The following is a 24,883-nucleotide window of genomic DNA, read 5'->3' on the forward strand; positions in this document are numbered from 1 at the left end:
GATCCAGGAAGAAAAGAATTCAAATCACACCTCAGATACTCATTAGCTGTATAATTTTGGGTAAATCACTTAATCTTTCTGCTTCAGTTTCTTCAAGTGTTAAGCAGAGAAAACATTTGCTTCTATCAACTAAGGTTTTGGGGAGAATAAAATGAGATAACATGGAAAGTATCTTGCAAATCCCAAATCATTGTATAAATACTTATTGTTATTGCTACTATTGTTGCTGTTATTTTATTATTTATCCATTCATGGTCACGTTGGGGTCATGATATTTATTGGCTAAGATAATAACATGGCAGATGGATAGAATTCTGGAGTCAAAAGAGACGGTCTCAAATCCTTTTCTAGAACTTGCCAAGTGGGTGACCCTGGATGTCATGTGATAGATAATTCATAAGCCTCATTTTCCCACTTTTAAAATGGAGATAATGCTACTTCCAGCACTCCAGAGAGTTGGACTGAAGCTTTTTGTCATGGTCTTCTAAACTTTAAAGCACTAAATCAATGTCAGTTATTATTAATTATTCCCTCATTTATCACCATTATCTTTTCATCACTATTATCTATGATATTGAGAGTTCGATCTCTGAAGTTGAAGTTCCCTAGTAGAAATTGTTTTTGGTTCCCATGCAATATAGAATTTTCAGATGGGAGCAATTTGAAAGGAATAATTCTTCTAAAACTAAAATTTATTCCTATGATGAGAGAGTCAATGTCTGGTTGCAGCCAGTAAAGATTTATTTTACTTAATATCATCCTGAATTAGTAGTATTTGATACCATTGCTGAAATAACATAAATCAAAACCATTTCTTGCATTGAGTTCCTTCCTCACACCCTTCTTTTCATCATAAGTATGTATGTCTGTGTATTTTTGTATGTGTGTGTATTCATTTGTTTGTTCATTATCTTTGTTTTGAGAGATGATAGTATCCAGGATTGTGCTAAGGCCAATTCTTACAGGCTTATGAGATCCAGTTGTGAAAATTTCATTGTGAACATTTATACTTCAGACATCCACAAATGCTATAAATCAGGCCTTGATTTGTTGTTTTGCTGATTGTTTAGATTTAAATGTTAGAGAACATATTAAACAGCATAAACTTAAACATAGCTCATATATACTTTTAAATTATTTTCAGAGAACTGGTTGTTAAACTAAGTAAGCCATATACCACTGTTAATGTCTCACTTAGCTGGTATAACTTACTCCCCAATTTCTATTACCTAGAAAGAGTGATGGTTTTTACATCAGATAATCTGAGTTCAAATCTTGCCTTAAGAACTTTTTATTTTTCTGACTTTATTCAACTCATTTTCTCTCTTTGGTGGGCATGGGATGTTCAGGGAGCACTATCACTTGGGTTCAGGGCTGTTAAGCTTTAGGATATTCACAAGTCACTCAGCTCTCACTTGTGGCTCCAAGAAGCTGGAGCATATGCTAGTGGCCACACGCCAACAGAATTGCCTTGGCAAATGGGCTAGACCAAATCAAGGGTAACCAGCAGAACTCAAACCCATCAGTAAGTTAGGGAGTGTCTACCCCAAGCATATGAAGACTTTGCCCTGGGGAATAAGTCAATGAGAATAATTTGTTTCAGTGGTCATAAAGACAGTTAAAGCAGATATTGTGGAGCATTTAGAGTTTGATCACACATTGAAGATGAGGTCAACTGCATCCTGGACTATTATCATTTGATTGATTTTTGTCTTGTCATTAGACATTGGTGAATCTGGAAAAGTGTGGGGCTGATCATTTTGCACAACTATGCCTCTCTTAAATCCAATTCATGTATAAGTCAAGACATCATCCATGATGTCATTGGTCCTCTTCATAAATAAGGGCTGAGCAACAACAACTATCCAGAACTGATGCACCCCAAACCACCATAGTTTTCCAAGTATATTTGAGTAATTCACCTCGAGACTCTTCATGGACAGAGCTTCCTAGAATTTTTATCCAAATGGTCTGATTTAGAAGGCTCCAAGACATGAAAAATCATAAATCAGAGATACTAAAAACAAATATGCTGTGATAGCAGCAAAAATTAATTCTGGGAATCCTGAGGACATTAGAGAAAACAGGGGAAAAAATTAAATTATGAAAGGAATCTTAAAAAAAATACAACGGTCATGGGTCATTTGATAAATCTATAGCTAGTTTTACCTACAGCAACAAGGTTGGGCCATATCCTTCCAGTTCAGGATAGTCAGTTTTCATAACTGTGAGTCCCAAAGCATGGTCTTTCCTTCAGTGGTTAGCATAATCCCTGGTACATACTAGGAGTTAATAAGTGCTGATTGAATTGAATAAAAAATGATTAAATAAAACATATTTTAGCACTTGTAGAAGTTTCATTTCCTGAGAACAATTCTTAAAGCACACAGTTTATTCATGGATGATATCAAATAGATAAATGAAATTCTGGCATTTGGACCCTTTTGAGAATGACTTGTGTGGCATAGAGGTAAATTCTGAAGAGATATGAACTATCTTCTAAAGCCCATAAATTTTGAGCTAGAGAAAATCTCAAGGGCTTTTCTCATAAGTGATTCATTTTATGGATGAGTAAACTGAGGCTCAGAAAATGAAGGGAATTGCCCAGAGTCACACAGGTGTTCAACTACGATTTGAACTCAGACCAACTCCAGAGTTGGTATTCTTCCTTCTCTTTCATACATTCATTACCTCTGTCCTACAATGTACCATGAGTTGTTTTTGTCCTTAGGCATAATTTTGAATTATGAACATAGATTTAGTGAGGGAAAATATGGCCACTTAGAGGCAGTTATGTTATGAGTTATGCTGTGTTATAAGTCTGGGTTACTTATTAATATTATTAACATTAATTATTATTTATAAATAATTGTTTTGTGTTTGAAATAGTTGTTTCTATTTGTTGTAATAATTTTAAATATAAAATATAAAAGTATAAGGAAATTATGAACCAATGAAAACTGATCAATTAATTTTTTCAGTATTTCTCTCATTGGATTTTGATAAGGTTAGCAATAAATCCATGTGGTAAATGTGGAAAATATTTAATGAAAAATACGCTTAAGTTAGTTATTTTCAAATGTAAAAATCAGTACAGTATGGAACCATTGCCTTTCATGCCATATAATATGAATCTGTTTTATATTTAAAATTAGAAATGGGTTCTCTAAACATTGGACTATTTGACTTTAAACAAACATTTGTATCATTGTGAGAAAGAGACTGGCTACATTTCTACAAAGACTTAGTTGAGAATATTTCATCTATAATGGTGGTGACATTTCAGAGTTTGGGTAGAGGAAGGAAAAGTCTTTTTTTTTTTTTTTTTTTTTTTGACTGAGCCAACATTAGTTAAATATTTGGAACCTGATCATCTGTAAAAATGAGATCATTCAGTTTTCCAACTGCCTAGAGAGCTATTTCACATTCTGGGGTCAGTTTCTGTTGTTTAAAGAATGACCTGAGTTCATGGACTTCATGTTTTCTCATCAGTTTTGATCTTGTATTTATTTGCTTTTCAATCTGGGAATCCCCCAAAACAGAAACTACCAACTACATCTGAAGTCATTATGTTAAGTGAGGAGGCCAGGTCTCCCCCATGTGTCTACTTGTAGGAAGTTAGTGACTCAAAACCAGGATCTACAGGCCTGGTACATTGTAGCAGTTGTTCAGTGTTCAGTGTTCATTGAAATGAATTGGATTTGAGTCTTTGTTGGGACTGAATGATTCGGATTTCCCAAATGAGCCATTTCTTACTACTTAGAAGGCAAGGAGGATGCCTTTAGCATTGTCTTTTTGTTGTTGAAACAGTGACTTGCCCAGCTAGCAAGTATTAAGTGTCTGAGGCCAAATTCGAACTCAGGTCCTCCTGACTTCAGGGCTGGTGCCCTATCCACTGTGCCACCTAGCTGCTCCTTGTTTTTTGTTTTTAAGAGCTGTCTTGGTCCTTCAGCAACCCTCTGACTCTGGAAATTATGGTTTCTGAAACTTCCCAAGCGATGGATTTCTAGACTGATTGGGTACTGCTAATAAAGATGACACCATTAAAAAAAATATTTAGAGAACATTTTACTTCAGGTAGGAAAGTTAGGACTAGCTTTCCTAGCAGGCACTGAGATCTAGGAAATTAAAAAAAAAAAACAAAACTCTTGCATTTTTTTTTAATTTGTTTGTTTGCTTGGTTGTTTTTGGTCTCAAGAATTCTAGGCCCCATAGAATTGGGTGTCTTGTATTGACTTCAACTCAAAAGTGTGAATTAAGCACCTATTCCAAGGCAGGCACTATTCTAGATATTCTCGATATTGGGCATATAAAGGCAACAATGAAACACTCTACTCTCTACATGTTTAAATCCCATTGAGAGATATATAATATAAATCCCATAGAAGAGAAAGAGAAGTATTGCACAAAATGTAAATATTGGAATTATTAAGTAATGCCTGTTTATAATTACAATTGGATGGATCAAGAAAGATCTCTTTATGTAGGAGTTATTAAATGCATAACTAAAGTTATATGATTCAAGGAAATAGGCAATATGGTCTCTTGGGAAGAAAATGTCATGGAATAGTGAAAAGAAAACTAAGTTTGGAATCAGACTTGCCTTGTAGTCCCTGCTTCCATCACCTTCTATCTGTATGATTCTGGAGTTAACCTCTCCAAGTCTCAGTTTCTTCACTTGCAAAATGGACAAGGATAGAGATAGGGACTTGGCCTGTAATTTCAACCATTTAGGAAACTCCCACTTGAAGAACTTCTGCCAAGGCAGTTCAGTATCTTCTCTAAAATTAAAAAAAAAAAACTATCTAGAATGCTGAGAGCTTGCCTAGGATCAACACAACCCAATCATGTCAAAGTCAGAACTGAACCATTCCTGAGACCACCTTTCTATCATCTATTCTACAATGGATAATATAACATCAGCAGAAATAATGATGATGATAATGAAAAACAAAATAGCTTATTTCACCAGGTTGTAATATGATTCAAAAAACAGAAGTCCTATGTAATTTATAATTATAAAGTATTATGTAAATATACATTATGTTTTTCTTCTCCTAGAGCACATGTACCCATAGGTCCAGGAATATGCTGATAAAATTTCAACAACCACCTTTTATATATGTATAATATATATTTTGTAGATTCACATCAAACACATAAATATATGTATATATGTATAACATATAATGTAACACATAATATTTATATTATATGCATATGTACTATAAATTATATATATGCACATTTAAAAAGTTTAATCCACATTCTTGACATTTTTCCCATTATCTAATTAAGATAACAATAAAACTGTAGATCAAACTTTGATTTGTAACACATGGCAATTTCTGAAGTATACATAAAAAGTTAATAATCGGTTCAAGTGAACAGGGTTGGGTTGGCTCTAACCGTTCCCCAATTTAGGCCTGAACATCACATATAAGCATTGTCTACAAAGCTTAGTAGGGCAGCGACACCAGGCTAAGGCATCAAATGGTTAACAAGTTGTGCACCCTACCATTTAAAAAATATACATTAGGAGTTCTAAGTTGGTATCTGATTTCAATCTAAGTTTCATAAGAATAACCTCCAGTGCACAGCATAGTGCTTAGCCTTTCTACCTTGTAGACCAAGTCATCTTGTAGAGACTTTATTACATTTTATTGAATCCATTGGTACTTGCTGAGAACATGGGTGCCCACTTCTATTATGCTGAGAGTCTCAGAGTGGTTTTGATCATCCACTAGGGAACTGATTCTCCATTCTCCATTCTATATTCTCTTGTAGAGAAGTGGCTGCTTTTAGGGAACTACTTAAACTCCCTTTTTTGAAAGCTGGCAGTAAAAAATTAATCTACTGATCTTGAAAGCAAGAAGACAAGACTTTTATGTAACTTCAGTTTTATATCCTGTCCCTAAGGGAGAGTGATATTGTGTTATACTTGTGGAGAACCAAACTTTTTTATAGCAACAAATAAATAAATAAAAATAAAGAATGATGCTAGAAAAAACCTTCCCTCCTGGTTCTTTCCCCTAAATTTCTTTGGTTTCTGAATTTTTCCAGGAATATTCATACTGATCTTCATGTCCCAAATATGACCTCCTGAATAAGTAGAATTTCCAGTAAAATACAGAGTTATGTGGCAAAGCTCATATTACTGATGGACACATTTACTGCCCAGCTTGAAATGGCCCTGATGAAAGTTTTACTTCTGCCATAAGGTTAATATTTGATGACTGTGATGAGGAATTTACCAATTCAGCAATTCCCATAGAGAAATAACATCAGAAGTCCTGGTGAAACAAGCTTGAAAGTCTATCTCTAAGTTGCTACAAAAAAGACTTCATGTATTCACAGATTTTTTTGGCATCCACTCTGGTTGTAATCAATTGGGATACAGATTCTGTCATGGAATTTAAAGAGATTCACTTATTCATTCATTCCCAAAATGAATTGTGTTTTGGAAATTTCTTGTTAGATTTTATTTTGACATAAAATTAATTTCCAAAGCTATCTTCCCTTCCTCCTTACTCTGTAACAAAGAATAAGAGAAAGATTAAAACACACAGTGACAGAAAGCAAAGCATTTCAAACCAAACTCAATGGATCAATTAAGTCTGACAGAATAGGCTTGCACCCATAGTCTCCTACTTCTTTGAAGAAAGTACATTTTCTGAATGAGTTTTCTCTCCAAATTTGGTCATTAAATAATTAGTGTGCAGCATTTTTGTTTTGTTTGAGTTTTGTGATTGTTGGTGTTCTTTTCATTTATATTTCAAATTAGTTTTTTAAAAGATCTGTTATGTGTCACTCATATCAAGATGCTGGACAAAACCAAAATTATTTTTGCCTTCAGGGAGCTTTCAAACTATTGGGAAGAAACAATTTGTGCACATATAAATCTCTACAAAATCTATACAAACAAGGGAGGCAGTGTGGTGGAATAAAAAAAGCCTGAACTTGGAATCAGGGGACCTGGGTTAGAATCCTGATTTTTCTATTTACCAGTTGTGTGACCACACCATGAGGCACCTTCTCTGGAATGCAGTTTCCTTTTCTTGAAAATGAAGCTGTTGGACTGGATCATATCTGATATTTCTTTTAGTTCTAGATCTGTGCACACACACACACACACACACACACACACACACATACACACACACAGCATTTTAAAAGTACTTTTTTTGGAGGCAGATAATCTCCTTAGATTAGGAGCAGTGTTGTAGAAGATGGTATAATCTGTTTTTTCATGGACCTACATAATGTGTTCTTCTTCAACATGTTGATGTTATTAGAAATTTCTATGGAAATTGAAATAAGCTAAGTTTTGTAGGGAAAAGATCATATAATTTGGAAAATCAAGAAGGAATTTTGAATTTTGTTCCAGGAAAAAGGTACAACATTCTATAGGAAGAAGTATATAAGTTCTAGCAATTGTGATAATTATAGCTAATTTTCATACACTATTTTAAAGTTTGCACACCACTTTATGCAGTCACTAGTTTTCATAACAACCCTGTGAAGTGAGTGCTATTATTATTCCCATTTTATAGATGAGGAAAATGAGGCAGACAAAAATTAAATGACTTGCTCCAAATCACAAAGCAAGTGTCTTAAGGGAGAGTTTGAATTCAGATCTTCCTGACTCCAAATCCAGTACTGTGGTCATTGTGCCACCTTTAGAGAAGTGCCTCAGCTCTCCCTATAACTCCCAAACACTTCAGTCTAATCTCGTAGGGTGGCCTTCTAAAGACAAGGAGGACCATTCCATGTCTTTGTGTTTGGTCTTTGTACCATTATCCTGAGATTATCTTCAGTTTATCCTGCATAGATCTTCTTTGCATAGTCATTTGCATGTTGTCATCCCTATTACATTGTGAGCTCCTTACAAGCAGGGATTACTTTTGTCTGTCTTTAAATCTCCAGAGTTTAGGGCAGCGACTGGTACAATACCAAGCACTTAAATGCTTATTGATTTGACTAGTTAGTCCATTGTTGGCTTCTCTAAAGTAACTATTAGTGAATAGGTAGTAGTGATCCAACCAGTACCGCACTTGGTGATGATCTTTGCAAAGAGAAAGCTCAATCACTTGGCCATGGGTTTATCACTTGATTTTAGCTGTTTATCAGATTAGAAGGATGTTATGGTCAAGAAATGAGCCAATTCCTTTTATGCTACTTTAACGACTGAGCTCTGTCTTTTTTTTCTTCATTCATTGATGATCTATGAAATCTGTACTTCAAAGTGATATCTCATTCCTTTACAGTGATATGAGAGCAATAAAATAACTTTCTATATGTAGCTTGCAAAGAGAAAAGAAATTTAGAATTTTCACACTATATGATAAAAATCAGCATTAGCTGAAATGGTTTTCTTAAACTGCAGTTTCAACCATATCATCCTGTTACTCCTTACTGCTTCTAGGATCAGATAAAATTTCTGTTTTCATATTTAAAACTTATTTCAGTTGACTGTTCTCTATTGCATTGTATAGCCAATCCTACTGACCTGCTTTCTGTAATCAGACAAAACACTCCATCTAATTTCCATGTCTTTGCATTAATAGAAATCTTCCCTCCTTCCCTTACTCTCATATTCCCTCCTTAATCTACTTTGTATATCATTTAAATGTACATTATTGTGCCCACCCCCGTTATCCCCAGTAGATTATAAACTCTGCAAAAAGTCACGATGTTTTTGTCTCTTATTTCCAGAATTTAGCACAGAGCAAACAATGGGAAAATATTTGATTGATTGAAGAGCTCTGAATTATGAAATAATTTTCTTTTTAACCTTATTTTGCTTAATTAGTTAGTTCCTTTTACTTTTTAAACAGACATGTGAAGGTTATGTTGTATAATCTTTATCTCACTAAATCTTAAGATAAGATCATTCCTTAAGCATACTAATAACATTTGAAGTTTTCAATATTAAAATGGTTTACTTTCCAAGCAATTATCCTTATATTTTTGGATCACTAGTTTAAGGCAAAATTATAACTTTTCACAAATTTCATTAGTATGCATAAATGTATATGATCATATTTTAAACTTTAAAACATTTTTTTGATGCGCACAGAACTTATATTCTAATCAAAGGATAAGATAAATGCAAAATAAATGCAATGTATATACAAGTCAATTACTAAAGAGGAGTGCATTAATGGGGATTAAGGAGTAGAAAAATAGCAGAAATGGTTTTATGTAGAAGGCACCCCAACTGAGCAATGAAGCAAGTTTGGGATGCCAAGAGGAAGGGATGAGCAGGGAGTGCATTCCAAGTATGGAGGATAGCCTACTCCAAAGGCTGAAGGTTGGATATGGAGTGTTTATAACAACTTTTCTGATAAGGTTTGTCTGACCCTCTTACCCAAAGGACTGGTAAACACTACATATACAGGGAATGACCAGTCATTATCACCACAGAGACATTGCAACTTCTATGGCCTTTACAAAATTCCCTCCCTTTCACTCTTCTACCATAAAACTCAAGTAGCTCCCTATTTCTGAAATGGCTAATTGATGTTCCTGGTCCTCCCACCTGACACACTCTTTCATCTGCAGACCCACTCTGAGGAGAGGCCCTTCCAGTGTGAGGAATGCAAAGCTTTGTTCCGGACCCCCTTCTCTTTGCAGAGACACCTGCTAATACATAACAGTAAGTGCCAATTCAGGCATTTGGTTAGAGGGCAAAAGGGCAAAGAAAGGGTTGCCAGGTTCCTTGAGTTCATGCCAAGTTACTCAAGCAACATCTGTGATAGGAAAGGCCTCATGAAAAATCTTTCTATATGTAGGGAATTGTTGACTGGTTTAAATTCTATGAAAGCTGTATCTTTATATAAGAAGGAATGTTGAATATAAAATTTGAGGACTCTACTTAAATTCTTGCTTTCTTTTCATATTCTCATGACCTTAGCCTCAGTTTCCTTTCCTGCACTGTGAGATGGTTAAAATACATATTCTCTAAAGTAATCTGTGCTCCTAAATTTCTAAATTACTCCGAAATTCAGGGTAAAATTTGAGAATTTCATTTCTCCCTTCTGATTTTCAAACCAAATCGGTTTGTTCCCAAGTTTTATTCCAAAGTGCCCTTTAAATTTTCCACTATACTGAGTTCTTGGGCTTAGGGAGTTTATTTACTAAATTTACTAAATGGAATTTACTAAAATGGATCTCAACATTCCCTGGGATGAAACAAATGCTCAGATGAATTGTGCATCCAATTTCACATGATCAGATAACAGAGTTAAGCTAAAAGCCTAAGGCTCCTGCCTTCCGAAACACTGGTCTTTCCTTTAGACTATACTCCCTCAGGTCTCTTACTTATTTTGAAGGGACATGCATTCAATCCTTTCAAAATACATTACAAAAATTCAGTTTCTTTGAAGCATGGAATCTTTAGAACGTAAAAGGAAATTGGTTATCTAGCCAGTTCTTGAAGATCAGCAGTAAGGAGCTTATTTTCTCTCATATAGCACTGTTCCTTTTTGGATGACTCTAACTGGGAGCAAGTGTTTCTTTGAATTGAACAGGAGTCTTCCTCTCTGACATTTTCTCTCATTGTTCCTAATTCTATCCTCTGAGGACAGATATAACAATTCTTCTCTTCATTCCACATGGCAACTCCTCAAAGACAATTCATTCTCTCCCTTCCATGCTAGAGGTTATTCTTTCAACTGATCTTTGTATAGCAACTCTTCTCACCATACATGTTTTCTTCCCTGTAATTATTTTTGTCATTCAGTGTCCTTCCTAAACTATAGTGCTAGACCCAAATACTATGTGCAGGCACAATGCATCATCTGATGATCAATTCTTTCATCCCAAATATTATGCTTGTATTTATGTAGCCTAAGGTCACATTTTGATGATGATGATAATGATGATGACAATGATCATGATGATGATGTTGCCATGTTCATTTATGTTGGGGCTTACAATCCATTCAGATCCTCACATCTTTTTTTTTTTTTTAGAAATATTTTCTGGCCACATCTTTTACTTGTGCAATTCATTGTTTAAATCTAAGTATAAGACTTTACACTGATCCTTGATAATATTGTATGTTATTTATTTCTTTAGTCAAGACAGTCTCTCCTATTCCATAAAATACTGGAGTCTTTTTTCAGGAGTTCAAGCACTTCCAAAGTGGAGAGCAGTTGTGTTTTTGCTAAATAGAAAAGTGGGATTCCATAAAAGTCTATTAGAGAGCTGTTCCAACAAATTTTAAACTCAGGTTTTCCCTTTTCTTTTCTTTTTTTTTACTCTCAATAGCTACAATTTTTTAATGACATCAATTTTGTGAACTTGAAGCTTTAAGGAAAAACATTATATTGGGGTTTTATAAAAGTGGCCTCTGTTTCTGAGAGATCATATTTTTATTTGATTGGAAGAAAAAAAATCTAAGCTCTTCCTAACTCCATCTTTTCTTGGATAATCATAGTTTGGATGCTTGTGTATTCTCTAATTTACCTGGATGTGTTACATATCATATGAAATTACTTGTGTATTTCTAGACTCATTCACATCTTATTCTACAGAAGTTGAAAATTTGAAAGTTTTTCTTTTTAAGACAAAAAGACACAGATTTGGATAATACATTTAAAGGAAAAATGCATTTTGGAGAAGTTTCTTTATGTATATATATTTAAGTTTGATAACAAAAGAATCAAGTTAAGACTTCTATAAATGCTACATAATATTGATGATGATGGTGAGAAACTATGCCGAGCTTCTTTTGATTGAGGAAAAGGGTGCTGCATGTTTTTGAAGATCTTAGCTCTGAAGATATTATGCATCATGCAATTGACTCCCAATTTTGTATAAAAGAAGAATAAAAAATGAGATTGTGGCTTTGTATCACAACAGTAATTTCACTTTATTTCTATAGTATCTTCTTTTTTAAAGAAATTTTTGCAAGATTAATTAATTTTAGGATAGAGTTCAAGATATTTCCAGTAGTAGGATTCTCATGGCTAAATCTTGGCACAAAATTCTGAAAAATTTCTCCTTGTACAATGCAACTTGATTTGTAATAGCAACTAAGAATAATTAGATGTTCAAAATCTATATTTGTATTTATATAAGTGTAGATGATATGATTTGAATGAAATGATATGTACTAGAAGCATATTAATGAAATAGTTTTTTCAAAGCATACTTCAGATGTTTAGCTAATTAAAAAAATTTTTCCCTGTGAAACTTCCTTTAAAATCATTAAAGGAAAATCTAAAAAAAAAACCAAAACCAAAAACACTTTTGTATAGATGACCAGCCATGGAGTTGATTTTTATTTCTGAAATGTACTTGCTGTTTAGCTGAAAGCAAGTCATTAAATGTCTTTGTGACCAAGAACAGATTATTGAATATCTTAGAGTCCCAGAAAAAGCTCTAAGACTAAATGTTACTGACAAGTTACCAGTCTGTACCAGTAATGGGAATTTCTGTACTAGGGATTTCTTACACTAATGAAACTCCCTGTTTCCCAATATCAGTTAAGATTATTTAATAATTTAAAAAAAATATAATAGAAGATTGTATAAGGATAGAAACTAAATTAATTAGGTAAACAATAAAATTAGAAAACAAGCAATATTTATAGCTGTAGAATATGAAGAATTAATCAGAATTAGAAATGGAATTATCACAATTTTCATTTCTTTCTAAGCCCAAGACAAATAACTAACTAGCTTCATTATTATAAAATGAGGAAATGATAGAACGTCAGCATTAGAAGAAGACCAAGAGATATATAGTTCAATATGTACCCGAGAGAATACATTATTTATAATTTCCATTCTTCACCTAAAACATATACTCCTTCCCCCCATCATCATATTGCAGTCAGTGAGAGGAAGTTCTCCTTTTGGACCACTCTGATATGGGGACTTGGGATGAAGGGATCCATATGTTTTTCTTTTCTATTTCTTGTTCTCAATTCTGCACTGCAGATCAGATCTAATACTTTCTCCACATGAGAGCCCTTCAGATATTTGGAAGCAGTTAATTTCATCCCTCCCTTAATTTTTTTCTTCTTCAATTAATCTTCACTTGGTTCAGGTTGGTTCAACACAATCTTGAGATCTTTCACTATTGTGGATGCCTTCTTATGAATATTCTCTAGCTAATATAGTACCTAGAACTTTAAATAAAGCTTCATGTGTACCAGGGAACATTTGATCAGGCTAGAGAATGTTTATATTCTCATGTTGCTGGGGCTAGATATAATTTTAATACAGCCTATTGACTTTTTTAGCTACCCATAATAGTATAAAATATCTAGAGCTGGAAAGAATTTTATAGGTCACTTAATCCAAGTTACTCTTTTACCAGATTAGTAAAGTAAATGAATTGGCAAAGATTACATAAATGATAATGTCAGGGTTGGGATTTGAACTCAGTTCCAATTTATCTTTCAGCTGTATTTCACTGCCCCAATTCATATTGAATTTGTCTATTAACAGTTCCACACACTTTTCAATGAATTATGTTCTAACCATATCTCCCCATTTCATTGTTGTGCATAAAATTAATTGCTTAAACTTCAGGATAGTCCTATTTATCCCTATTATATTTCATATTCCTATGATCTAACTTTGTAAAGCCCTTGAGACTTTTTTTTAAATCCCAATCTGTCTTCCTACTTAATATGCATTAGCTTTATTTTAAATGATATTGAAGATGGCTTTGATATTTGGATGATAAGAATAGATAGAATGATATAAAAGCAACTTTTACAGAATTCTCTTTCTCTTGATATCTAAAAATGCCAACTTTTTCACTAAGATTTACAAATTGAATTGAGATTTCAAAAATGAATTTTGTTGTTTATGAGGAATTAGGGAATAAAAGCTAAATAAAACAGGGTTCTTTGACCTCAAAGACCTAGGATTGCTCCCATTGTACATTCATCTCATCACCTCAATTATTTTTCTACCAGTATGCCTTAGAATTGGTTTGTGTTCTTGGTTCAGTATGCTTGCTGACATTTTTTCTTCATCTTTCGAAACCATTTATTTTGGCACCTAATTGGACTTTTCAAAGAGAGGATATAGATCTTTTCCTTCATAGGATCCCTGAAACCAGCATACAACACCTCCCTTACCTTTTTTTTTTTTTTTTTTTTTTTTAAGTTTCTTATGAATTGTCATTGGACTGCTAGGTGGTACAGTGGATAGAGGTCCAAGCCTGGAGTCAGGAAGATTTAAATACAATTTGGCCTTGTATACTTACTAGTTGTGACTCTGAGAAAGTCATTTAACACTGTTGCCTCAGTCTCTGCTTTCTGTAAAATGAAATGGTAAGGAAATGGCAGACCACTTCAGGATCCTTTCTAAGAAAACCCTAAATGAAGTCTTGTAGTTTTGGACATGACTGAAATGACTAAATAAGAAGTACTATTGGAAAATATGGTGGAAGATGGGAGGATTATAGTAGAGAAAAAGAAAGAATTCCTAAGTCTTATGGAAGCCTTACTCTCTTCCTATTTAAAAATATAAAAGAAATTAGGTCATATCACTTTTTAATTGTTCTTTTGCCTGGTTTTATAACAAATGATTTTTATTATAATATATCACATTGCGCACACACACAAACACACACACACACACCCTTAAAGTCAAAATAAAAAAGAAACAAACCAAAAAAAGAAAGTATTCTCATTTGAAGTAATTTTTAGATTCATATGTTGAGATTTTGTTAGAGGTGAAAAAAGTCAGTCAGCTAAAAGATTCAATTATTCACTCAATATTGAGTAAGTTAAAGGGTTGTTTAATCTCTGTAGTAGTTGGAGAGAACAAGAAGGTGACTGTCATCAGCTTTTTTATGGCATACTCCTAGTCCATCTTCTATTCATATCTCTAATACTGCTCTCTGGTTGTCAAAAGGAAAAAGGTATAGTTTATCAATATATTCAAGTTTTATTTTAAAAAAACCTCATTATTATGGGGAAATAGAAAGTTAATGAAAATTCTTGTTACTCATAGGAAACTATAGTTTTTAAAGACTTTAGAGAGGTTTGGATAATATAGACAATTTATTTTTTAAAATGATCGATAGCAAACTCATAATCAAGTCAAAACCAGTACTGACTATGGTTGACATTTGATAGTCATTAGACTGAATTGGATTCCCCAGTTTGATGCAGACAATATAGTATTGAGTGAGAAAGCTATACCACAGTTAGAAAAAAGATCAAAACAATTATAGTTTATAGCTTACCTTATGAACTGGAACAGTATCATTTTATTTAGTGAAGTTGGGTCCTTGGAAAAATTTTTTGGGGAAATTGAGGCAATCTAGTAAGGAATGATTGAAATTAAAGTGTCATTTTTGTCCCAAGAAGATTATCTTGCTCCATTTCCCCATATATCCCTGGAACACTATTGACCTTTATCTCCAGCTATGCTATGAAGATAAGATTTTTATCTTTGCCCATATGAAGATATTTTAGACAAAGAGAAATAAGTTTATTGGGAATATTAGGGAGCCCTTTCACACTCAGGCTGGAGTCAAGGGCAGGAAGGTCTGAAGCAATGTCCAGGTTAGAGATTAGCCAGGAGACATGCCTTTCTTTCATGACTAAACAGAATCTCCACCTAGGCTGAGATTAGTGGGGGAAGGGCAGCCATTAATCTACAAGAGGAAAGGGCCCCAGCCTTGCTTGGTCTCTTCACATTTGACTTTTTTGTTTCCAAGGTGAACGAACTTTCAAGTGTGATCAGTGTGATGCTACCTTTAAAAGGAAAGATACCTTAAATGTTCACATCCAGGTGGTCCATGATGGACACAAAAAATACAAATGTGATCTGTGTGACAAGGCGTTTGTAACACCTTCTGTGCTTAAAAGTCACAAAAAAGTAAGTACAAGTCCATCCTAAGTTTGAATTCCTTATGTATATCCTTTCCCTTGTTGCTTGAACCTTTAGAATATTTCTATTTTGTGTTGCAGGGGCTTAAGCTTGAGGCCCTCCCTTTCCTGTCCTAGATACCATCCATAGGTTTATCCTCTTCTTAGAATGGATTTAGATACAGTGGAATCAAGAGTCAAGAATATGCGGGTTCAAATCCAAACTCAGACAGTAGTTGGGTGGCCCTGAGCAGGGCTGTGTGTTTCTTCATCTCTAAAATGAGCCTTGTAGCAGCATCTACCCTTCATAATTATTGTGAGGATAACAACTGTAAACATTTTGAGAACCTTAAGGTGTCATATAAATGTTAGCAATTATGATTCAGAGTACCTTAACAGTGATAGAAGTATAATAATTACTCATTGAATACTTCTGGAATGGAAACTGATTAATTAAACAACATTTTGCAGTGAATTTTGCAACAATATTATACAAAGAAATTTGACTTGGTTACATTGTTTGCCAAATTTTCTAATTCAAGTGAATACTTGTGAAGTTATTGATACAATTGTGTATATTCAGGGATGTATTTGTTTTTTTTATATCATTTTTAATAACAACTAACAAGAGTGTTCCAGGAGCCTCAGCGCATAAAACTGCGCTATTAATTAGTGCTTATAGTGATTTTAAGTTTTACAAAGTCCTTTGCAATTAAAATATATGAATTATTTTTATTTCATTAAGTCATCTAACCTTCATAATAATTCTATGAGGTGGATGATATGACCATCTCCATCTTTTTGGATAAAGAAACTGAGGTAGAAGACAGAAGTTCAGTGACTTACTCAGTACCAATTAATATGTTTCTGAAGCAGCCTCAAATTCCAAGATTAGAAAAGGATTCCTGACTCTCAGATAAATAGTCCATCTACTATACTACCTGAATGGTCAGCAAACACCTCAAGGAGTACCTATTTAAGTATTATTTACTGAGGAGAAAAAAGTTTATTCTGAAAATTTTAAATGTCTAAGTGGCTACACATACATATTTAATAGTTTAAATATTTTAGCAAAATAACTTATTTTGTTTTATGTTTTAGCTATAAATATGAAGTACATTTAAAATTAAAAATTTATGGTAGATTAGTTTTATAATTTAAAAATATTGTTATACAACTAAATTAGTTTTTGCTTCCCTCTTTATGAATGTGTGTGTGTGTGTGGGGGGGCAGTTAGGGAACACATACATGTGATTCTATTGATAATAGGAACTTTTGTTATGGAAACTATATCCAGGAATGTAGAGTATCTAGATATAGAATAAGTTATTATAGTCTTAGGAAGATTCCAGGACTCATTGGGGGTTAAATGCCTTAGGATTGCTCAGCCAGTAAATTTCAGAGTCCAACTTGATCCATGACTACTTGATTCTAATGTGTTGCTTTTCCTTATTATCAATAATTTTTTTCTAAAATGAGATTCTTTTTCAATTTCTAATTAAATTTTCATGAGCAAAGAATGATGTATCTAAATCTGGAAGGGACCTTACCAACTAGCCTGACTTTCTCATTTTGCAGATAAGGAAACCAGGGTTCCCAAATTGAAATCACTTATCTAGGATCAGAAAGGTATTAAGTTACTCAAGCAAGATTCGAATTCAGGTTGATGTTTAAATGGACTTTGTTTCCTTCGAACTTTAAAAGAAAATGAAATTATTCCTAAAAAAGAAACAAACAAACAAAAAAATTCTTGTTGTAGAAATTGCTACTGGATTGTGTGTAGTATGCTTTCTAGAGCCCCCAAGTTGGGGTGACAAAATAGGCCATCTGGACTATCTCTCTAGAGGACCTTGGGACTAGTCCAAGTCTTTGGTCTTAGTGGAGGAGTGAAGGAGGCAGGAGACTCACAAGGATAGTTAAAGATGGAGTCCATTTATTTCAAGTTCTCTCAGCCCTAAAATATGATTACATCACCACAGCACACTCCTCAAGTGTTAACTATGGTACCATTACATCACCACAGCACACTGCTCATGTGTTAACTATAAGCACCCTGCTATTGATATGTAAATTCCTCTTACTGTAAGTAGAACACAAGTGGTCACACCTCTCTGACTTCTCAGGAAGGGTGACTTGTCCAGAAGCTAAGAACCCTTAGGGCAGATGGGGAGCCAACCCAGACATTGTCAGCAGGTTCCTTCTGGGCTGGAGTCTTATACCTTACCCAGAGTTCCCTCACTATCTGTGACCCTCTACAATTGTGTCTTCAAATGACCTCTGATTCCCCAGAAGCAAACATTGATGAAGGTTCCACTAAAGTGGAGGCTTCCTCCTAGGTGGCAGGAATATGAAGATGCAACATATGCATGCACATCATCCCTGAAGATAGCCTCTTCAGCTACATTATTGCTTTTTCTTTAAAAGTGCAGTAGGAAACATATATTTCTGAATTTTTCTTTGGAACTTTTCCTGACAATTATTATGGTTGGATGGACAATGGAAACCAAACATATATTTAACTTGTCTCAGTAGTGAAGAATTTAGCTCATTGAAAATATTGGCAAAAAATCATGAGGTAGAGAAAATGTATTGCATATTTGGACTCACTTTCAATAGTTTTCTAAAAAAAAAATTGAAGAAACCTTTCAGAAATTCTTATTGTCTCAAATAACAGGGTTAGGCATTCTTTATTCACACTGAGTTTTAACATACTTTCAATAAAGATCAAATAGAAAATATTCAAATAGATAATTTTAATCTATAATATTTCACTTTATACCAATAATATTTTAAATCCATATGTATGTATATATACATGTAATATGAATTAAAAATATTTTGGTTGCAATTATCTTAGTAAACTTAAGTAAACCAATTGTGTAAATCTACTTATATAAACTTAGATAATTTTAACCAACAAATTGTCTATCTCTGTCTCTCTCTGTACATGTGTGTGTCTGTGTATATAACATAGATTTCAAATATATTTGGTTAAATTATTTTAGTCTAAGAAGATTGTACACAAAGGAGAGAGGGGAGGATGGAAGGGGAGAGAGAGGAGGAGAGATGGCGGCAAGGGAGGCAGAATATTTTGTGTAATACTTTTTTTCTGACCTCTTCTGGGAACTAGTAATAGCAATGTTGTTAAGTTGATAAAGTGATCATAAAGTCATTGTCTTTTTTCTAAATTGCCTTCAGTGTGAGTTTTTATATTTCAAAATAAGGGAACTGGATAATGTGATCTGTTTGGGGACCTGTTGAGAGCCACAGATAGAGGGGTAACTCTGAGTAAGGTATAAGACCCTTCAGCCCAGAGGTAACTTGCTGACAATGTCTGGTTCGTCTTTCTGAGAAGTCAGGGAGCAGTGACAATTTGTGTTGTAATTAAAGCAGAGTTATACTAAGTGGAAAAGAGTTATCTATATACAATAGCAAGTTGTTTATGTGGTCTCGCATGCACTATATATATAGTTAGTGCATGTGCAGTGTTGCTTTGGTTATGTAAGGTTATTAGGGTATATAAAGCTGAGAGAATTTGGAATAAATGGACTCTATATTTGATGATCCATGTGAGTCTTGCCTCATCACTCCTCCACTAAGACCAAGGACTGAGGCTGGTCCCAAGGTCCTCCAGAGATCTAATCCGGCTGGTATATTTTGACACCCCAGAGTGGGGGCTCTAGAAAGCATTGTATATTTTGGCACCCCAATTTGGGGGCTCTATAAAGCACACAACAGGGACCCCTCCAGACTGGAGACTTTAGAAATCTGTGTAATATAGATCTGAGTTTTAAATCAACAAATGTATGACTCCTCTGTTATACATACATTGTGCAAGCAATTGCAATTGAATTATTTCTTCTCTGGCAAAAAATAGTATGCTTCACAATTACCCAATGTCATTGATCAGAAGACATTGGTGAATTCTCAGTAATATTATTTATATTATATTTCTGAACATGTGCCCCCTCTTCATGAAAACTTAGAAAACCTTTTTTCCTGCCAAACCTACTGTTAATTACAGAATTCACTATTATGCTGCTGAGAAAATATACTTTTCAAAGTTAGTTTCATTATTTTTAGTTTTCTCAGCTATAGTGATTCATATACTTAACATCCTTTTATTATTTGAGTAATTCTATATTTTTGAATGTTATGTCTCCATAAAATTGTGATTTTATTTTTAAAGGAGATAATGGAAAGAGGAAAGGATGTCCCCCTTTGACTGACAAGTTTCATTTATATATTTATTTTTAAATCCTACCTCTAAATTAGACTCATACTGACCCTACATGATTATTACATCCTCACAAAGGTGGAATTAATCACAGTTTCTGAACCTCTCACTTTTCCTGAATTTCCATGGCCGACTCCACAAGCTTCCATGAGTATTGGGAGTCCAGGGACATGATAGGAACAGTCCATACAGGGCTTAAGTGACCACTTTGCCTCCTATCTGGAACATATGTGGAGCCTGGCAACCAAAAATTGTGAACTGGAAGGAAAAACCAGGGATAAGCAGGATCCTTGACCCAGAGAATGGAAACACTATTTTAAAACAATGGAAGGTTTATACAACTCAATGGACAATGCCAAGATTGTCTACAGATTTATAATATCTGTCAGGCTGCTGATGACTTCAGAGTTAAGAATTAAGTAGAACTGGCTATTCAACAGTCTATAGAATGTGATATTCATGGCCTCTGAAAGGCCATTGATGACACCAATGTGACTAGGCTGCAGTTGGAAACAGAGAGTCAAACCTTGAAGGAAGAGCTACTTGTCATGAAGAACTATGAGGAGGAGGTGATTTTTCCATAAATCCAAATTACAGACCCTGGGCTAACTATGGAGGTGGACTCTCCCAAAGCTCAAGACTCAGGACCTTGAACAAGGTCATAGCTGATATTAGAGCCCAGTATCATGCTCCAGCTCAGAAAAACACAGAGAAGGTTGATAAATACTGTCCAGAAAATTGAAGAGAGCAGTGATCAACATAAGATCTGAGAAGATGAAAACGGCTTAAAATAGTCACTGAGGTAAAACATACAGTCCTATTCTTAAAGATTGACCTGAATTCAATCTTTTAGATAGGAAAATTATGACAGAGATGAATGACATTTAGGTCCTGTGGCATTAGGGCCATAAACTTAAGACCTGGTCTGAGTCAGGAAGTTAATAAAAGGCTCTTTAATGCAAGTTACAGATTTTTTTTTAATGTAACTCGTGAACAAAGAAACTCTCTCTATCCTATAAAGAAAATATTTCTATATTGCCCAAGGCCCCTAGCCTTGAGCAATTTAGAGGAAGAAACTACCTCCACTCAAACTTGCTTGAGTTGAACACAATGAGTGGTAATTCAGCTAAACAAGATAATCTAGGGGTAAATTTTGGGCAAAACTTGATAATGTCCTTCAAAAATTGGGCTGTGCACAAAGAAATAGGAGAGAAAGTCTGAATATTTCTCACAAAAATGTTTTTAATAATAATAATTTCTTTCAAGGTCAAAGGGGTCTGAGAACCTATGTAGTCCATGCCTTTTATATGTTAGAAAACTGACACTCAGAAGACTTTATTCAGAGTTAAAAGGCTGATAAGATCACAAGACAGCATTTGAACTGCAGTCTTCCTGGCTCCAAGTATTCTATCTGTTATGCCATTGATGTTTTCTAGTGACTTCCCACTCAGCCACACTGGAATAATTTTATCAGTGCTTCAGTTTCTCTCTGCCCACCACACCCACTTTTCAGAACTTCATCCTTATGACTCTTGGAAGTAAGCTTTCAGTCTTGAGAGGTGAAGCCAAAAGAGTAGAGAGAAGCCAGGGAATTGCCTTAACTTTATCCTGTTTCCCTTAGCAACAACATTATATCAAGCCTCTAAATGTCTTCTGGAGTGACACAATTCCCAAAAAGATGGAGTTGAACAGTTTTCCAGTTTAATATAATTTATAAGATAACTTCAGGAAAAGTCTGTCTCATTTGGATAAAAGGGAGCGCAGCCCAGCACAGATGATGTCTGGGAAAGCCAGTGGTGCATATAAGTAACTGAGGCTGCTCAGTCCTGGTTTAGCAGACCAGTTTCACAGCATGCCAGCTGTGAGACCTTCAGCCACAGGGTAGAAGGCAAATTACCAACCCTGTAATCCCAATACCATAGGTGTAAATAGGCCAGATCACTACAGTGCAGTGGGTAAACTGCAAGCACTGAGATCCTGGAGAGAAAAAAAAAAAAACAGTGATTAGGCCCCTGACCTCCAGCTAAAGAAAATTGGGGCAGTACCTGTCAGAAGCAGAGCTCAACTTTTAAAAAATGAGTAAAAACCAAACAAAAAAACAAAAAGAGCTCTGACCAGAAAAAACCTATTATGGTGATAGGAAAGATCAAAATACAAACTCAGAAGAGAACAATGATGTCAAAATGGTTATATATAAAACCTCAAAGGAGAATTTGAATTTGTCTCAAGATTCAAATATCTCCTTCCTAGGGCTCAAAAAGGATTTTTAAAATCAAGTAAGGTAGAAGAAATAAAGAGAAAGAAATGAAAGTTAAGCAGGACAATTATGAATAAAAGAGTCAACAGCTTGGAAAAGATGGAAAAGATAACACAAAAATTGATTAATGAAAACAACTCCTTAAAAAAAAAAAAGTTGGTCAAATAAGAAAAAAGTGCACCTAAGAAAACAATTCATTTAAAAATAGAATTTGCTGAATGGAAAAGGAGGTACAAAAAAGAAAATAATTTCCTAAAAATTAGAACAAGCACCAACCCTGAAGTTAGGAGTCCTGAGTTCAAATCTGTCCTCAGACACTTAGTACTTCCTAGCTGTGTGATCCTGGGCAAGTCAATTGACCCCCTTGCCTCAGCAAAAAAAAAAAAAAAATAGAATGGGAGGGATTGTGGGGAGATGGAGTAAATTGGTAAATTTCAAGCTCTCCACATTTTCCCCACAAATAGAACAAATTTGCCTCAGGGTGATCATAGACTAATGAAAAATCAAGAATATTTGGGGCAGAACAGAGGTCCTCCTGGTACAATCCCTGAAGAAAGACCAGAGAAGAGCTAAAGACCAGGGTCCTGGAATTAATCTGTGTGAAGTGCAAACATTTCCAGGTTAGCTTTACAAGTGGGGAGCCCTGGGGCTAGCCAGGTGTGGATAGAACCTCAGCAGGAACCACAGAAACTTTCACATCCTGGATTGTTTGTAGAGTCAGGGTCTCAGTCTGGGAAGATTGAGGGAACCTCCACTGGTTGGGAACACCAGAGCCACCTGTGTTGTAGGAATGTGGTCCTGGGCAAGAAGGAACTAGCACACTCTGCAAAGGCAGGGTAGGGATGCTGACTGTGGGCACTTGCTGTAGGGTAGAACTCTTGGTTTGGAGTTTCTAATCTGAGGGAAGAGTTGAGGTAAAGCCATAGGCACTCTATCCCCTAACCTAGGATTAGAGGTGCTTCTACTGATATCTCTTATTAAAAAAAACAAAACAAAACAAAACAAAAAAAAAAACCTAGCAAAGAAGAAAGTATTCCACCATAAAAACTTACTATGGGAATGGGGAAGACTAGGGTTCATCTTCAGTGGAGGACACTGCATTAAAAAAAAAGCTTCTACCCCAAAAAGTAATGTGAAATGGCTCTCTGCCCAGAGAGAATTTGTAGAACTCAACAACGAATTAAAAAACCTAATGAGAGACATTGAGGAAAAAGCAAAAAATACAAATTTAAAACCATCCAAAACAATAACAACCAACAACAACAACAACAACAAAAATACAAGATTATGAAAAAAAAAAGATAATCAATTAGAAAAGGAGATAGTCTCAAAGATGAAAATAATTCTTTGAAAATTAGAATTGGACAAGGAGAAGCCAGTGAAGCTATGAGAGACCAAGAAAAAAGAAAACACATTATAAAGAATGAAAAAAATAAAACAGAATGTGAAACATCTCATAAGAAAAATGACAGATCTGGAGAACAGAGCAAGAACAGAAAATTTAAGAATAGCTAGATTGTCTGAAAGTTGTGACCATAAAAAAAAAAAAAAAGGATCTTGACACAATAATGCAGGAGATAATTCAAGAAAATTGTCTTAGAGTGATAGAACATAAGAGTAAAGTAAAAATAGACTTCAAAGTAGAAAAATAATTTTAGTGAGATCCTTTGGGTAAAACACATAGGCACATTATTGCCAAATTTTGAATCATCTAGATCAAAAAAAAAAAATTGCAAGAAACAAGAAAAAAAAAAAACAATTGAAATATGCTGGAGCTACAATTAAAATTTTACAGGACTTAACAGCCACAATAAAAGACTGAATAAATCTAACTGTAAAATAAATAATGTAGAAATTAAGGAAGTGAATAGAATTTTAGAAAACTTAAATAGATATATATATGAATGAAGATAAAAAGGAATATGCTTTTTTCTCAGCAGTATCTGGCACTTAGAAATTGACCATGCATTAAGGCATAAAAACCTTTCCAAAAGATGCAGAAAGACAACTATTAAATTCCTCCTTTTCAAATCATAATGCAATATAAATTATATGCAATAAAGAGCCATAGAAAGCTAGACTAAAAATTAATTGTAAACTAGTCTAATCCTAAAGAATGAGTGTCTCAAACAACAAATCAAAGAAATAATCAATAATTTTGTCAAATAAAATGACAGTAAGACAATATGCCAAAATTTATGGGATACAGCCAAAGCAGCTATTTGGAGAAATTTTACATTTTCCCATGCTTTCGTGAATGAATTGGAGAAAGTGGAGATTAATGAAGTGGACATGCAACTAAAAAGCTAGAAAAAGAATCAACTAAAAATCGCCAACTAATTATGAATTTAGAAATTCTGAAAATCAAAGGGAGATTTATAAAACTGAAAATAAGAAAATTATTGAACTAATAAATAAAAATAAGAGCTGGTTTTATTTAAACAAAATAAAATAGAAAAACATTTTATTAATTTGATTTAAAAAAAGAAAGACAAAATCTAAATCGCCAGTATCAAAAATGAAAAGGATGAATTCACTATCA

General features: G+C 34.2%; 1 protein-coding gene across 2 annotated transcripts in view; it reads left to right on the top strand.

The window, feature by feature from the left end:
• PRDM5 (PR/SET domain 5) overlaps window positions 1-24,883 on the top strand; it is a 197,056-nt gene that overhangs the window by 105,405 nt on the left and 66,768 nt on the right. The window contains exons 11-12 of one of the 2 annotated variants that reach the window (XM_031943278.1): window positions 9,565-9,658; window positions 15,697-15,857. In XM_031943278.1, the coding sequence (XP_031799138.1) occupies window positions 9,565-9,658; window positions 15,697-15,857 (255 nt within the window). The remainder of the gene's footprint in view (window positions 1-9,564; window positions 9,659-15,696; window positions 15,858-24,883) is intronic. The other variant, XM_031943279.1, reaches the window with a different exon arrangement.

This window comes from Sarcophilus harrisii, chromosome 6 (genome assembly GCF_902635505.1).
Source record: "Sarcophilus harrisii chromosome 6, mSarHar1.11, whole genome shotgun sequence".
In the NCBI taxonomy this organism is placed as follows: Eukaryota; Metazoa; Chordata; class Mammalia; order Dasyuromorphia; family Dasyuridae; genus Sarcophilus; species Sarcophilus harrisii.